Source organism: Diadema antillarum, unplaced genomic scaffold (assembly GCF_040938485.1).
Source record: "Diadema antillarum isolate AM-2024a unplaced genomic scaffold, OU_Dant_1.0 seq00001128_RagTag, whole genome shotgun sequence".
Lineage (NCBI taxonomy): Eukaryota > Metazoa > Echinodermata > Echinoidea > Diadematoida > Diadematidae > Diadema > Diadema antillarum.
This window is the reverse complement of record NW_027271941.1, coordinates 482481-496868: the sequence shown is the minus strand read 5'-3', so window position 1 is coordinate 496868 and position 14388 is coordinate 482481. Positions and strand designations below refer to the sequence as shown.

General features: G+C 38.4%; 1 protein-coding gene across 1 annotated transcript in view; it reads right to left on the bottom strand.

Annotated features, from left to right (window-relative positions):
• Positions 1 to 1012: 1012 nt before the first annotated feature.
• The window catches only part of LOC139744009 (N-acetylated-alpha-linked acidic dipeptidase 2-like), a 54204-nt gene continuing 40828 nt past the window's right edge, over positions 1013 to 14388 (bottom strand). Inside the window, exons 8-18 of the mRNA XM_071654475.1 lie at positions 12516 to 12597; positions 11496 to 11671; positions 8876 to 8995; positions 8196 to 8278; positions 7535 to 7666; positions 6728 to 6810; positions 5512 to 5602; positions 4442 to 4697; positions 3729 to 3813; positions 1758 to 1850; positions 1013 to 1372 (exon numbers count right to left, since the gene is read on the bottom strand). Coding sequence (XP_071510576.1) covers positions 1174 to 1372; positions 1758 to 1850; positions 3729 to 3813; positions 4442 to 4697; positions 5512 to 5602; positions 6728 to 6810; positions 7535 to 7666; positions 8196 to 8278; positions 8876 to 8995; positions 11496 to 11671; positions 12516 to 12597 — 1400 coding nt within the window. The 3' untranslated portion in view covers positions 1013 to 1173. The remainder of the gene's footprint in view (positions 1373 to 1757; positions 1851 to 3728; positions 3814 to 4441; positions 4698 to 5511; positions 5603 to 6727; positions 6811 to 7534; positions 7667 to 8195; positions 8279 to 8875; positions 8996 to 11495; positions 11672 to 12515; positions 12598 to 14388) is intronic.

Below are 14388 nucleotides of genomic sequence, written 5' to 3'. Positions count from 1 at the left end.
CAAAGTTTTCTGAAAACATTATTTTGCCCATAAAAAGAGGGTAAATTTTTGCTCGAGACTGAGCAAATGTGAGGTATAAGTATAATGTGCCGTGCAAGCTTAAGCATACATTATGTGGATGTTTGGTGCAGTGTACAATGCATTATGTAAGTACACATTATGTGTGTCAATATCAATTGTGAATGAGACGTGTTCTTCTGTTAATCGGGTACTCCGCTTAATTGGGTAAGAAACGCTCTGCTAGAGCCTACCCGATTATGCGGAGAGTACTGTACCAAGAAAACCTGAACATAACAAACTACAGAGTTTTTTCTTTCTGTTTCACAGAACAAAATATTCAAATTTTTGATGATTCTGCCATCATAGATGGATGGAGGTGACAGACTCTGTGCCAAATACACCATGAAAGAAAGAAACTGTACAAGTACTCTTACAAAATGGAATGAAATTGTTCAAAGTGTACATCACAAATATTCACAGCCTCTTCTTTCTTACGATGCCATATTATTCATTTGTTGATGCTCCGTTGCTATTCTTGTCACGTGGAGAGGTGATGTTAAAATGTTAGTCCATGTGCATTCCAAAGAGTTATAGGAACCTGCCCTGAAAGACACACCAGACAACAGGCGATGAACAAAATGTCTTTTTACACAGCATCTGAGGGTAAGCTTGACACAGGGTCCCATGCAGATGCACACAAGCTTCATCATCACCATGGTAACATGAACATCCATTTTGGCAGACAATGATGGCAGCTCTCTGCAGAGCAAATTTCACTGGCACATATTCTGGAATGCATGCTATATCAAGTTTGTGCATGTGTGTGTATAAATTAATGTGTCTGTGTGTACCAAAAGGTATGTATGTGTGTCTTTATGTCTATGACTGTTTGTCTAAGTATGCAAGGCTCAATATTAGCAGTGGCCCGATGGCCTGGGACCATCAAATTTCATGGTTGGGCAACTATAAAGAATAAGCTAGTTCGAGCCTTGATGTAAGTGTGTGTGTTTTTATGTCTATGACTGTCCCTCACCTTAGGAATTTATTAATTTTTTTTTTTTGTGGAAACTCCACATGGTAAAGAGGGCCTATCATGGCATGTAGCTAAAAATTTTAGCCATTTTCAATAGTCACTGTCAATCTGTTTGCTGAACAAACAGACCTCGCCCACAATCACGAGTGGGCGTCGTTATTTGCCAGGATGTTGTCCGTCAGGAGGCGAGTGGCCGCCTCTATCCTCGCGATGGTGGTGGACAGCGCATCCTCCAGCTGGGTGAGGTCGCCGCTGAGACGGGCGTTCTCCATCGCTCGTCGGAGAGGGGCGAAGCCCTCCCCCTCGTAGCCGCTCCTGGACGGCCCGAAGACGACGTGTCTGGTGCATTGTAGAGAAGGGGGAAGAGATGAAGATACCGACAGGTGGATGAGTTCAGACAAAAAAGAATTCTCTAAAAATTTCACATTGCCGACAATAAAGTTTGTAATAAGAATCCTCTTCTACTTATTTGGATCCAACAACACAAAACTTCCCATACTGACCCCTGTTATTCTTACTGACCCCATCACTGAAGGGGAATCTTAGATTCTTCAAGATTTTTCAAATTTATCGAGAAAACTGTTATGGTAAAAACAGGAAAAACAAAACAAAACACAAGACATATGCTTTATCAACTGACAGAGGATGGCATCAGAAATGTTCAATGAACTGCGATGCCTTGATTGCAGGGATAGAGCATATTATGGAACTCAAAGAAACTTACCTAAGCTGGGGGAGGTAGAATTTTCCTGCATCTCCCGTGAAAGCTCTGTCTATAGACATTGCTCTGTCATTTATCTCTCGCAAGAGATTTGGGCTGATGGTATGAAGACAGGAGAAAATATTAGTAAGTAGCAGAAAAGTAGCTTTAAATTGAAAATAAGTAAACTCAAGTAAAATGTTGAGAATGAGAGCAAAACTGCATAATTATTATCATGTAACAACAGACAAATACATAGTTAGACACATACTCTTTACATAAATACACTTGCTGTACATACACACACACACACACACACACACACACACACAATAAACACAGAAACAGCTTAGCAAAGTACAGGACACATCTACTCTACTGGAATCCTATCTCAATTGCTACGAATTAAAAAAAAAAAGTATGTGTAATAGATGAATAAAAACAACATAAAACAGTTTCCAGCATTTTTTTTTTCTGCATGAGCTATGGAAAACACATAGCATATTATGTAGAGTCCCTTTTTGTCCCTATAATCCCATACTGTAAACATCAATATTTTCCAGTGAAAACAAAGTGAGAAAGCTATTCAATTCATGTGCACCAGTTTCATTTGCCAAATCTGGAAGTCTCAAAGATGAATTAACCCTAACTAGGCCGGGCTATTTAGGTAGTTGATAGACCCCCCCCTCCAGATCTCGGCCGTCGACCGCGCGATCGTGACGAAAATTGGCACACACATTGCCTATGATGTAATCTAAAATACCTTGAAGTTAATTTTTCAAAAAATTATCATTTATGCTAAATTATGCTAATTTATGCATAATGATGCATGAAATCAGACTATTTGGTATAAATCACAAAATAAAGCTCAAAACAGGCACATTTTTTGGGTAAATATTCTTTTTAGTGTCCTTAGCAAATGTAATAAAAAAAATTGTGACATCAGAAAAAATTCTTAAGTATATTATTGTTTTTTTGAGTTTCTTATGTATTTCGTTGTTTTTTCGACTTTATGTTTTTCATTGTTTTTTCGAGGAAATTTGTCCGCAACATCGCTCCGAACAAGAAAATATGTTATTCATTGATTTTAATCGATAAAACACCAAAATAATCATGCTTTTATGAAATTTGCCTGTAAGCACAGTTTGCATTGAAATTGTACACGAATTCACGTTTTTGAGCAATTTTTGGTCTGACATGCATGTACATATTTATGCGTAACTTCGGAACCACACGCCCGGGCGTCGCAAATTTGGTGTCAAAAGATGCGGGAGACTCGAAAGAAAAAAGTCATGAAACGTCGCGGCGATAGCTTTTGGCGATTGCGATACATCGCGCGGAACGTCGAGGGGGGGGGGGCCTTGGAGGGCCCCCCCCCCCCCCGCCTAGTTAGGGTTAAATTTCTGTGGAAAAAACAACAACAACAAGAGTATGCCTGAAAATTTATACATCAAGGTACTGGTCCTCATATAAAAGATAAGTCTAATATTGCAGGGCCCTAAAAGGCTCTGGTGAAAAAAACACAATGCACTTAACCCTGTGGGGTTAGGAAAGAAAAGCAATGTAAATCCCAAGTCAAAGGTGACTATTCAAAATCAGCACCAGAGAAAGCTAGAGCTTCTGCTACTACTGCTATAACCACAGTGAGCCCCCTGGGTTGGCTGGTGGAACAACCCACACATGTACGAGAAAGCCACAGACCTTAACTTCACAAAATGTGAAGCGGCTGACAGAACTAGGAAGCTATTTATGGAAGGATGACAATTGCCCTCACTTTCAAGTTTATGGTGCACAAACTCAACAGGTTTCACACTTTATTTCTCCATTCCATGGCCTCATAAATGACGACCAAAATTCACAACTTAAGGTTCATACATGCATATACTTGCTGGTTTAATCCTTTCATTTTAGCTCTTTTCGGGAAATTGTATGACCAGGTGTAAAGAGATAAAATAAAAAATGCCTGGATACAGACTCGCGAATTACGGTACTCACTTTTCCATGTCAGGAGGAATGTAATTATCTTGATGGAATCTCTGGGCTGCTGCATTGAAACGTTGAAGGGCGTCTCTCAGATGACCTTTGACATGAGAAAGACAGGGAATCAATTATTAAAGGTATAGTTGAGCATTTGGGAGCAGTGATTTTAAAAAATGTTCGAGTTATCAAATTTGATGCATATGTGTCGGTCAGTTGCATCACAAAACATCCTAAGATATAACAATTTTGCAATAAAGCCTGAAATTTAAGGAGATATCACTATTTTTCTCACTAAACCATAACTGTCGATGGTTTAGTCTAGAAACAATTTTCTCATAACTATCGTTCACATTTTGTAAATGTAACAATTCTTAACATTGACTATAATGATTGAAATTTTTACATTGGCCGTTTTTATCCCTAACTCACATTTTAGGACCATTTCGAGGCATTAAAGCTGGGTTTTTGTTTCATCTGCAAATGGTAAATAACCCTGTCTTCCGCATAGCAGGCTTGCTGTTAGGTGGATATTCTAGCAAGCACCATTTATATGGACTACATGAATATAATCATCACATCACAGCTGTTTATTTCAGTGAATTTAAAAATAAACATGCATAATTGTGCAAATTACCTTTATCTGCCAATGCACAAAGTGGAAGTGTGAACTGGCTTACATGTATACACATACAAGTACTTTTGCACTTCACGTCCGAAATCCAACTCACCCATAGTACTCTTGGGTGCCAAGCTGGCCTCGTCCTGCTGGAGAACGTCTCGGAAATATTCCGTCAGGGCGTCGGCGTAGTTCACAAACTCCGTCTTCAGGAGTTTGTCGTCTGCCAGCAGGAGCACCGCCTCGGCCACGACCTTGGTCACGGCCGCGTGAATGGACATATCCGGATCGATGAAGCGCCGGACATAGTCGTAGGTGTCGAAGATGGTGTGTCTCACAGGGTAGGTGGGCAGGTCATTGTAAAACTCCTGGAAGATAGCGCATGGTATAATTTTCAGTTTTGCCCATTCACACTTGCAGAAAAAGCATGATTCAAGTCTTGACTAACACTGTGTTCTTCAGTGCTCTTATTCACATGTGCACAGACAAGAAAACCAATGACGGCTATTGATACCCCTGCTTATATCTTCTGTATTGGTATACTGCAGAGATAATTAATAAACTGCAGCTAATGCGCAGTTAACATTGATACGGCAACATACATTATTGTTGTCTTCAAAACAAGATATCCTGCACAGCCACTCATTATCACGATAACATGTGTACAATTTCCACTCAATGGCTAAAAAACTGAGGGAGTTCTTCCATCCACATGATTTTGTATGTTTCATATCAAAAGATACTGTTGCCCTGGCAACAGATTTCTTGATACTCACAAAACCTAGATCACCTACAACTCTTGCGTGCATAATTTATCATTTTGTGTGGGAAATAACACAATTTTTGTGGAAAACAATTTTGCAGTGACAGCTGCATTATTTCTAATGAATGCAAGTCTGAATTAGCATCTCACATCTAGAGAGATGTAAAAGATCAAATAAATGATTGAAAGGACTGGAAAGAATAACATCAATTTAAAAAAAGAGAAAAATCCATAGCATTTCCAATAATAACTACCATGTAAATAAATGATAAATAATACAGTGCTTATATAGCGCATATCATTACTGTAGTGTCTCTATGTGCTTTAAGGGAGAGTATTGATCGTACAAAAAGAGAAGCTCATTGCACCACAGGAAAAGCTATAAATTGAAAGATGATTTGGCACAAAGAGGCATATACCTTGTCATAGGTGTATTTCAGATCCAGACTGGGCACACCTGCCACGTGAAGAAACGGTGCCGCATCGTTCCCCATCCCAAGCGGGTCGATCCTGTAAGGGGTTAAGGGAGGTACCCAAACAGGATAAGATGGGAGAAGGTTGATGATCCACAATCTCTGTATGGTTGAATCCAGAATACTTCGCATTACATTTGACTAAAAGTGATATCCATGATAAAGGCCTGAAATGTGAAATGTGTATATAGTTGGATAACTGGATGTACAAGTTGTATGTGCACTGTTCAGTGAGAGTTTTTATGCAACACTGCCAAAAGCTAACCATTACACTGCTAGCCCCCCCCCCACCCTACCCCTCCCCCCCCCCCAAAAAAAAAAAAAATAATAATAAAAAGAAGAGAAAAACACAATAAAAATCACTGCTGGAGTACAATTCAGTTTTTGAAATGATATTCAGCTTAAAAAGAATAAAAAATATGGTTTACATGGCCACTCTGGAAACAATGGATGATTGTTAGTACATAACTACAGAAGACAAGAATTATTCTGACTTTTTTGTTTCATGGCTTTGTAGGGACAAGTAAAAAAAAAAAAAAAAAAATCATGATTTTCATAATGTGTCTTACATCTCTTGTTGCAGGGGCCAATCATGAATCACAGCTAGAGCATGCTAGGCCATTGTTCAAGTCACAGTTAAGTTGTGTGCAGTGGACAGCGAGTCCCCAGTATACTCGTGCAAGTGCCTATGGAAAATGCGTGTTGTAGCAAAATCAGCCCTTCCTCAACGGATTAAGCCAATTTAATGGCCTATGCACATTACATCAGCAAAAACCAAACAAACAAAAAAGTACTAGTGTGACTTGCCACCAGGTCTGTAGGCCTAAACAATCATATGTGACCTGCTACAACAAAAGGATCCTAAAGTCGCTGGCGGGTGAGCCAAGCATGGCCCAGAAAAATGTTATTTTCAGGCCTTTCCTTTGATCATTTAGCTTCGAAATTTCGGCAGATGATAGAAGATACATTAATTAGACTACAAAATTATGTTAAAAACAGAAATCCGAACGTTCGACAGATTTTGGCGATCTGACTTCAAACTCGATTTTCTCGGCTCACCCGTCAGCGACTTTAGGATCCTTTTGTTGTAGCGGGTCACATATATATCTTTGTGTTGTCACAAGACTTGAAACAATTTAGACAATGGGTATCACATACTTACCTGGCCCCAACACTGCTACTTCTTTTGGCAGCCCAGTTTTGGTACACACTCATTTTTCTATGGGCACGGTCTGGACATTTTACCTGAAGTTGAGGGGTGGGGTGGGTAAGAAAAGGGAGAGGATTGAGGTCAAAGGTTACATGGTACACATTGTATTGTCAGCACAACATATCATATCTACATGTTGGTAATGATACATGCAAAATTGAAGACAAACATGAGCAATATCATGTAGGGCCTACTACAGAGATATTATCCAGAAATCAATACAAACTTGGGGTAAAATTCCAGTTTTTGCATGTATAGAGATAAATTTCACCAATATCAATTCGTTTGTGTGGGTTCTGGTAAATGGCTAGTTACATTAAAAATTCTATTATTGAACACAACTTCAAACATCCAGATTACACACAACATGACACTACATGATTTATTTTCAACTGTACAGTTGAAAATGCACTGGAATTATTATGAGTCCTGGTCAATAACTAGTTATACAGAAAAAAAAAATCTATGATCTAAAGTAAATAACTAAGTTCAAACATTTAGATTACATATACCGTGACTTTCCACAATAAGAACTGCAATATTTGCATGGCACACGCTGACGTATTTCAAATTGATTGGAACTGTGTCCATCGGGGGTGTCTGTTAAATTTGTAAACCTTTATTGAGATTCTGTGCTACACACAGTTCAATTGCATTCCATCTGGACCGTATCCTCAACTTTCTGTTAATATCACACTTTTTCTCTATCTTGCTGGAGACTCTTGTGAGTGTTACAAGCTATGGAGGCTGGGGCCTCACCCTCTGCGTCGCATTGTAGATGATTTGTGTGAGAAGAGGGCTGCCGGCAGCCGCGAAAGTGTAATTCCCTTGAACGGCTCCGTTCAAGTTGATGTACGCCACTGCCCTTTCCCGTAGAGCCTCAGCGTTGTCCTGTGAATGACATTGGAAACACACATGAATAGAATGTCAGGGATGCCAACCTTATATTACAGATTTTGAAAAATTAAAATTTGTGCTGAACACTCATCTTTTTGACAATTGTATGTTATTGTCATACAAACATTGCAACTTTAGTATGATTTTTGCTTTCATATACACGCATAGAGACTTACGCTTATAAGCATTTTTAAGAACTGAATATATTATGATCATTATTTTTGTAATTATTATGGTATTGGTCCCCTCATGACTAACGTGTGAAACGTGTGAAAACTCTATCATTTCTCCTTCTATTTCAATGAAACCTCTCCTATTCCACATATCTGATTTACTCTGTCAAATCAAGACAAGTTTAAAATGATGTGGAAGTGCACTTTAACCCTCTGCATGCTTTGAGTGCTGCTTAGGATGGGAAACTCCATAGCATTTGTACACACTGTCCAAAGTGCCTGGAATAGAGAGGGCTTAAATGTGAGATGGTTTGTACTAAGATACAACGGGAGGAACATTGCCGGCTTACCTCAACCCACTCCGCTGACCCGATGTTGCCGTCGTCACCTGCATCCCAACTGGCCAGGATCACAGTCCGCCTGGGTCGCCATCCTGCAGTAACAGAAATTGACGATGGATACAGATCAAATTCGATCAGCCAACTTAAAACCCACAAAAAGCATCTGTTCTCTACATACAAGAGTAATCTCTAGGCTTCAAAATTATATATGACTTCAAAAATTGAACCATCCTAACCCATTCAAAAAGTGATTGAAATAAGAGAGAGTTATGTGGTACGATTTTATGGAAAAGGGAAAAAAGAGGATTTTAAAACTAGGGCCATGCATGCTTGCTGTGCAAAGTATAATGAATTTCCCAGTGAAAGCAATACCTGTCAGAAAAAAATATGATCCTGAAAAACAGCAATATCTCAACTTCGAGTTTGTTTTAAGTTGCCAAATCTTGGATGGTAGGTAGAGAACAAACAATACTCTCACAACTAAGACATACCTGAACGAATTGATTCAGTCAGCCCAACTGACATATTATGGTCTGTTACAGATAATCCATATCTGTGACTTTATGTGGGCTTTGAGCCAGGCGGTCACAAATTAGATACTGGTAGTAGCTGCATGATCCAGCCATAACAGTTGACAAAGACAAGTGTCCATATCCCTTTGGTGTCTCAAATACATTCAGTCGACTAACCTTGATGGTAGAGAGAGCCGAGCACACGTGAGAGCTCCATGAAGCATGCCGTTCCAGTTCCTGGCTCGACCCCGCCGTAAGTCAGAGAGTCCCGATGATTACCAACGATGATGTAACGATCTGAAAGGTTCAAGAGAATTAAAGGCATTATTACCATTTGCAGATGAAACAAAAGCCCAACTTTAGTGCATCAAAATAGTTCTAAAATGTGAGTTAGGGATAGAAACGACTATGAAAAAATGTCAGTCAGTATAATTGATGTTTAATATTGTTGAATATACAAAATGTGAACAATAGTTGTAATGAAATTGTTTCTCGAATAAACCCTATAGTTATGGTTTATTGAGAATGATACTGATATCTCCTTATATTTTGGCTTTATTGCAAAATGTTTATATGGTAGGATGTTTTGTGATACAACCGACCTACACATATGCATCAAATGTGATAACCTCGAACATTTTTTTTTAAAAATCACAGCTCCCATTAGTAAACAGAACCTATAAAATATAAAAATCATCTAGATGTTGCATAAAAAGGGAATGGAACCTTGTGAAAAATGGAAGGCATAATCTTCCACACGCCACTTGCCATTTTGTCTCAGTCTTTAGCCCTATATTAATTGGGGGAGGGGGTCAAATTGACCCCCCCCTTGACATTTCGCGCCACGATTCCGCAACGCGCTGAGATTTTGCTACGTCGTTTCTTGACTTTTTTCAATGAAGTCTCCCGCACATTTTGAGACCAAATTTGCGACGTCCGGGTACACCATTCTGAAGTTACGTAATGTTTTGCATATGCATGTCAACCTGAAAACAGCTCAAATTCATGATATCCGTGCAAATCCAATGCAAATTGTGTTGGGTTTTTTTGTTAAATTGATATAAATAAGATTATTTCAACTTTTAATCATAGAAATCAATCAATTCTAATGTAGATAAGCTTGAAAAAGTCCCTGCAAAAAATTTTGGTCAAAAAACAATAGAAAATAAAAGGTTGAAAAACAATGAAATACATAAGAAATTAACAAAACAACAAATACAAAAGAAATTGATTTTGATTGTGCAATTTTTTTTCAAGAAAATTGTTTGATATGCCTTGAGGAATTCTGACACAAAACTTGAGCAATCCTTCAGCCTTTTTAAAAAACATGGTCTCAAATAGCCCAGTAAAAATAGGGTTAAAGAGGTTCCAAATATACCACATCAGCTTTACATCCAAAATGAAAACATTGAATAAACCCTGTTCATAACATAGGGGAATCTGTTTTTTAATGTACTTCTGTTTAGGGAATCACAATCTTCAAGCCACTGGCTTTTTCGTGGTTTCCTCGACATTTGAATATCGTACAAAATATTGGCTGTATTGCTTTTATGAAATCAATAAATTGAATTGAATTGAATTGAATCTCATACTCTTGTAGAGAAGGGTTAAGAGCTCAAACTGAGGGGAGAAAAGTAAAAAAAAATAATACTTACTGGTATCAACAATGCATATCATTGCCATCTTCCATCCCCCCTCCCCCTTATGAAAAAGGGAGAAAAGAACAACCCTGGGAGCATTTTACTGCTCCTTCACTATGAAATTTTAAATCTAATATGCACATTGCAAATATTTCTCATCCACAGCATCAGCTAGGCTTCCACCAGATTTTCTGACGGTCTGTCGACTGAGAATAGTCACTGCTTACCGAACGATCCTGCACAGACAGGCAGAGATGAGCGAAAAGTGTGCAATGCACTGCTCATGCTTGGGAATATTTTGTGAGGAACTGTCAATAATTTAAAGGACAGGTTTACCTTAACAAACATGTGTATTGAAGTGAATGTAGCAGCATCAATAGTATATCAGTGAAAGTTTGAGGAAAAGCAGACAATCTGTTCAAAATTTGTGAAGTTTCAACATTTCTGCGCAATCACTGCTGGATGAGAAGACAAGTACAGTTTGTGATGTCACATGCATAGAACAATATAAGGAAATACAAAGAGAATTCCACAAAATTTCTTTTTTGAATAGAGTACACATTCCCTTGACTTAATTGTTACTGTTGTATGTTACGGGTAATATCATTCCCCCTGCCTACTGAAAGAGGCAAGTCAAGTGCTCAGGTATCATGAGAGAAAAGTGAAAATATGTTGTATGCATGTGACATCACAAGCTGTAGTAGTCTTCTCATTTAGCATTGGTGGCACTGAAACTTCAAAAATTCATAACTTTTGAAAGGATTGTCAGACTTTCTTTAAACTTCTACAGATGTGTTCTATTATTAATATCGTTGCATTATCTCAATCCACATGTATATTGAGGTGAACTTGTCCTTTAGAACCCATAGACCCCATTTCGTCGATGAAATGATTCTTTTGCAACGAAATGACAACATTTTGTAACTTAATGAACATTTCGTCCACAGAAATGATAATTTCGTTAACGAAACAGTCATTTTGACGACGAAATGACCAATTTCGTAACGAAATATTCCGTGCGACACTTGGCGCTCCATGGTTTTTGTCCACGGTTTAAACCATGGTTTCATTTGTACCACCTTCGTGAATTCGGGCCATAGAGGTTACTCGGCATCCAACTGAAATGGCGAGAATCCCGGAAAATGTTCGGTACCAACCTGGCTCCTCCTTTCCGGGGATCATGCCGAACACGTTGGTGATGGGAGTGACCTTTCGCACGTTGTTGATGGTCATCTTGAACTGACGGGCATGGTTGGCGAACCCAGGCCCAACCTCAAAGGCATTATCCTCCAAACCCTGCCAATCTGGCGGGGCCCTTGGTAGACTCAGGGTCCTATAGGCAAAACCAGATCAGACATTAAAATGTTACAGCAGAAATTAAAGTGAAATAACTAATTTCATACAACATGTTGTTTTATCAACTGTTCATCACACAAGCAGTCCATACATGAATGAATAAGTGGTAGTATACAGGGTCGGCGCAAAGGGGGGGGGGGAATGGCTCAGGGCCCTCTTTTTTTTTTTTTTTTTTGCACGTTGCATAGAAATAAAAAGGGTCCAACCAGTTGGGGCCCCCAACTTATCTACCCTAGAAGTGGCATAAAAAAATTATGGATATTTTTTTTTTTAATTTTTTGCTTGTCAGCTGATTAGACGTGGAAGTGGCACAAAAAAAAACAAAAAAAAAACCAAACTACCCCCCTCCCATTTAGAAATGCAGCATCAGCCAAGGTAAAGCAAAACAAAACAAAGAGACAATCTGTCTGTTACAGTGAATTTCATTTTGTTTTTCTTAAATATCATTTTCTCTCTACTGCTGCAGAAAGTGCTAATCCCCACTTGCTGTCTATTTGGAGAAAGATGTCCAATTCAGCACACATGGGCACAAATTCACAAGGGAAGTTTAAATCTTGTATACTGTGCCTACATACTCATTTCACTGCCCTTTACCCGTTTTCATATACTTTATGCACCCGTGCATTTAAAAGCGAAACTCTAGTCCATTTTTAAGCTGATTAATATAGGAAAAGTAGATATCACCATGGCGACTGGTATGCCTCTGCCCATAGAGCTATAGCTCCATGCTCTGCCATATCGCATGGTGAGAGACATTATACAAGATAATCATAGTTGCATGTAAAAAATGTATCAATCACATCTCTATGAGTCATACTCACTGCAAGTATCTTCTTGCTTGCTCATATCCAATCGTCTGGACGGGAAAGTCATGGGTTATATCCACGTCTGCTGGAATACTCTCTATGCAGCAGGTAAAACAGGAGAAAAAGAGTCAATATCAAAATTTTCTATCTCAATAGCAGGCAGTATGCTTTGAGAACTTTGTAACTTTGTCACTGTTTCAGTCTAGTAGTCAGGCTATTAACTTCTTCCAACATACAAATGTGACTGGCTAGCTCAGAACCCACAAAAGCTTGCATATGAGGATTCTCCCTGGTTGACCAAAATACATTATATGTCATTTGGGTGGACTGACTCAGATGTTTTATGTTTGTCTCATACCTCATGGGACAATAATCTTTTCTCTACCTACTGTCAAAATTTGGCAGCTGAAAGGTCCTGTTTACCTTTGGCAGCAGTGATTTAGAAAATGTTTACGATATCACTTTTGATGCATCACAAAACATCCTACCATATAACATTTTTGCAATAAAGCCAAAAAATATAAGGAGATACCACCATTTGCCTCATTAAACCATAACTATAAATGGTTTAGTCCGGAAACAATCTTTTTTTAGTAAACAATTGTTCACATTTAGTATATTCAAGAATACTTAACATTGATTATACTGGTTCAAATTTTTCCACTGGTTGTTTCTATCCCTAACTCACATTTTAGAACTATTTTGAAGCACTAACGCTGTTTTTTTTTTCTGCAGATGGTAAATCATGCCTTTTATTATACCCAAATATGAGATATTAGCAGTTTTTCAGGACCATTTTTTTTGACAGGTGTTGCTTCCAGTGGGAAATCAAATACTTCTGTACAACATGCCTTTAAAGAGCCCTGATCTTAAAGTGCTCTTTTCCCCCTTTTCTAAAAACTCTATGAAACTCTCTCTTGTTTTAATCACTTTTTGAATGGGTTAGGATGGTCCAGTTCTAAAAAGTTATCAATCACATTAAGGCTTAGAGCTTTATTTTTTTAACGTAGAAAGGTAAACATTTAAACTTTTTGTGGGTTTTAAAGTGGTCTATTGTGGCTTTATAGAGGAGACAAAAAAGGTGGCAACTATAAAATAGATAACTAGCATAGTCACTTTGAAGTCAATATGAATTTGTTGCACATTATTACTACTATTCCCAAAGAAAAGTAAAAAATCTGTGGCAAATCTGTGGCAGGTCTATTGCAGATCTGCTGCAGACTAAAGTCTTCTGCAAGGAGTACTGTAAAACACGATATTTTCACAGCATGAAATTTTCGCGAGTTGCATCTAACATTCAATGCATATAGTGTAAACAAGAACTTTCACATGCATTTTAATTTCGTGAATCTTGGCTCTCGTGAAATTCGCGAAATCAAAATGCACGCAAACATTCCTTGTTTTATTGTATGCCGAAGTACTGTAAAACATGATATATTCGCGGCATGAATTTTTCGCGAATTGGAGCCGACGGCATCTTTTGCAGCATGAAATTTTCGTGAACTGCCACTGTCATTCAATGCACATACATGTAGTGTAGACACAAACTTTCGCGTGCATTTAAATTTCGCGAATCTTACCGCTCGCGAAATTCACGAAATTAAAATGCACGCGAACATTCCTCGTTTTACAGTACATTGTATGCAGCAGCACGAAACGCTACGTACTGCAGACTTGCCACAGAAAAGTGATATGAAGCAAAAACTGTGAGTGGATCTGTGTCACAGGATACGTAAGTTAACTGTGGAATGCTTAAAAAAAAGGAATTTGTTAAAGCGAATCAGCAAACAATGACATACTGTCAATGAATAACCCATGCGTTAATTAACAGCAAAAGCAAATATAAGACAAAAACATGAAATCACACGGGACAGATTTGTGAGCTGCA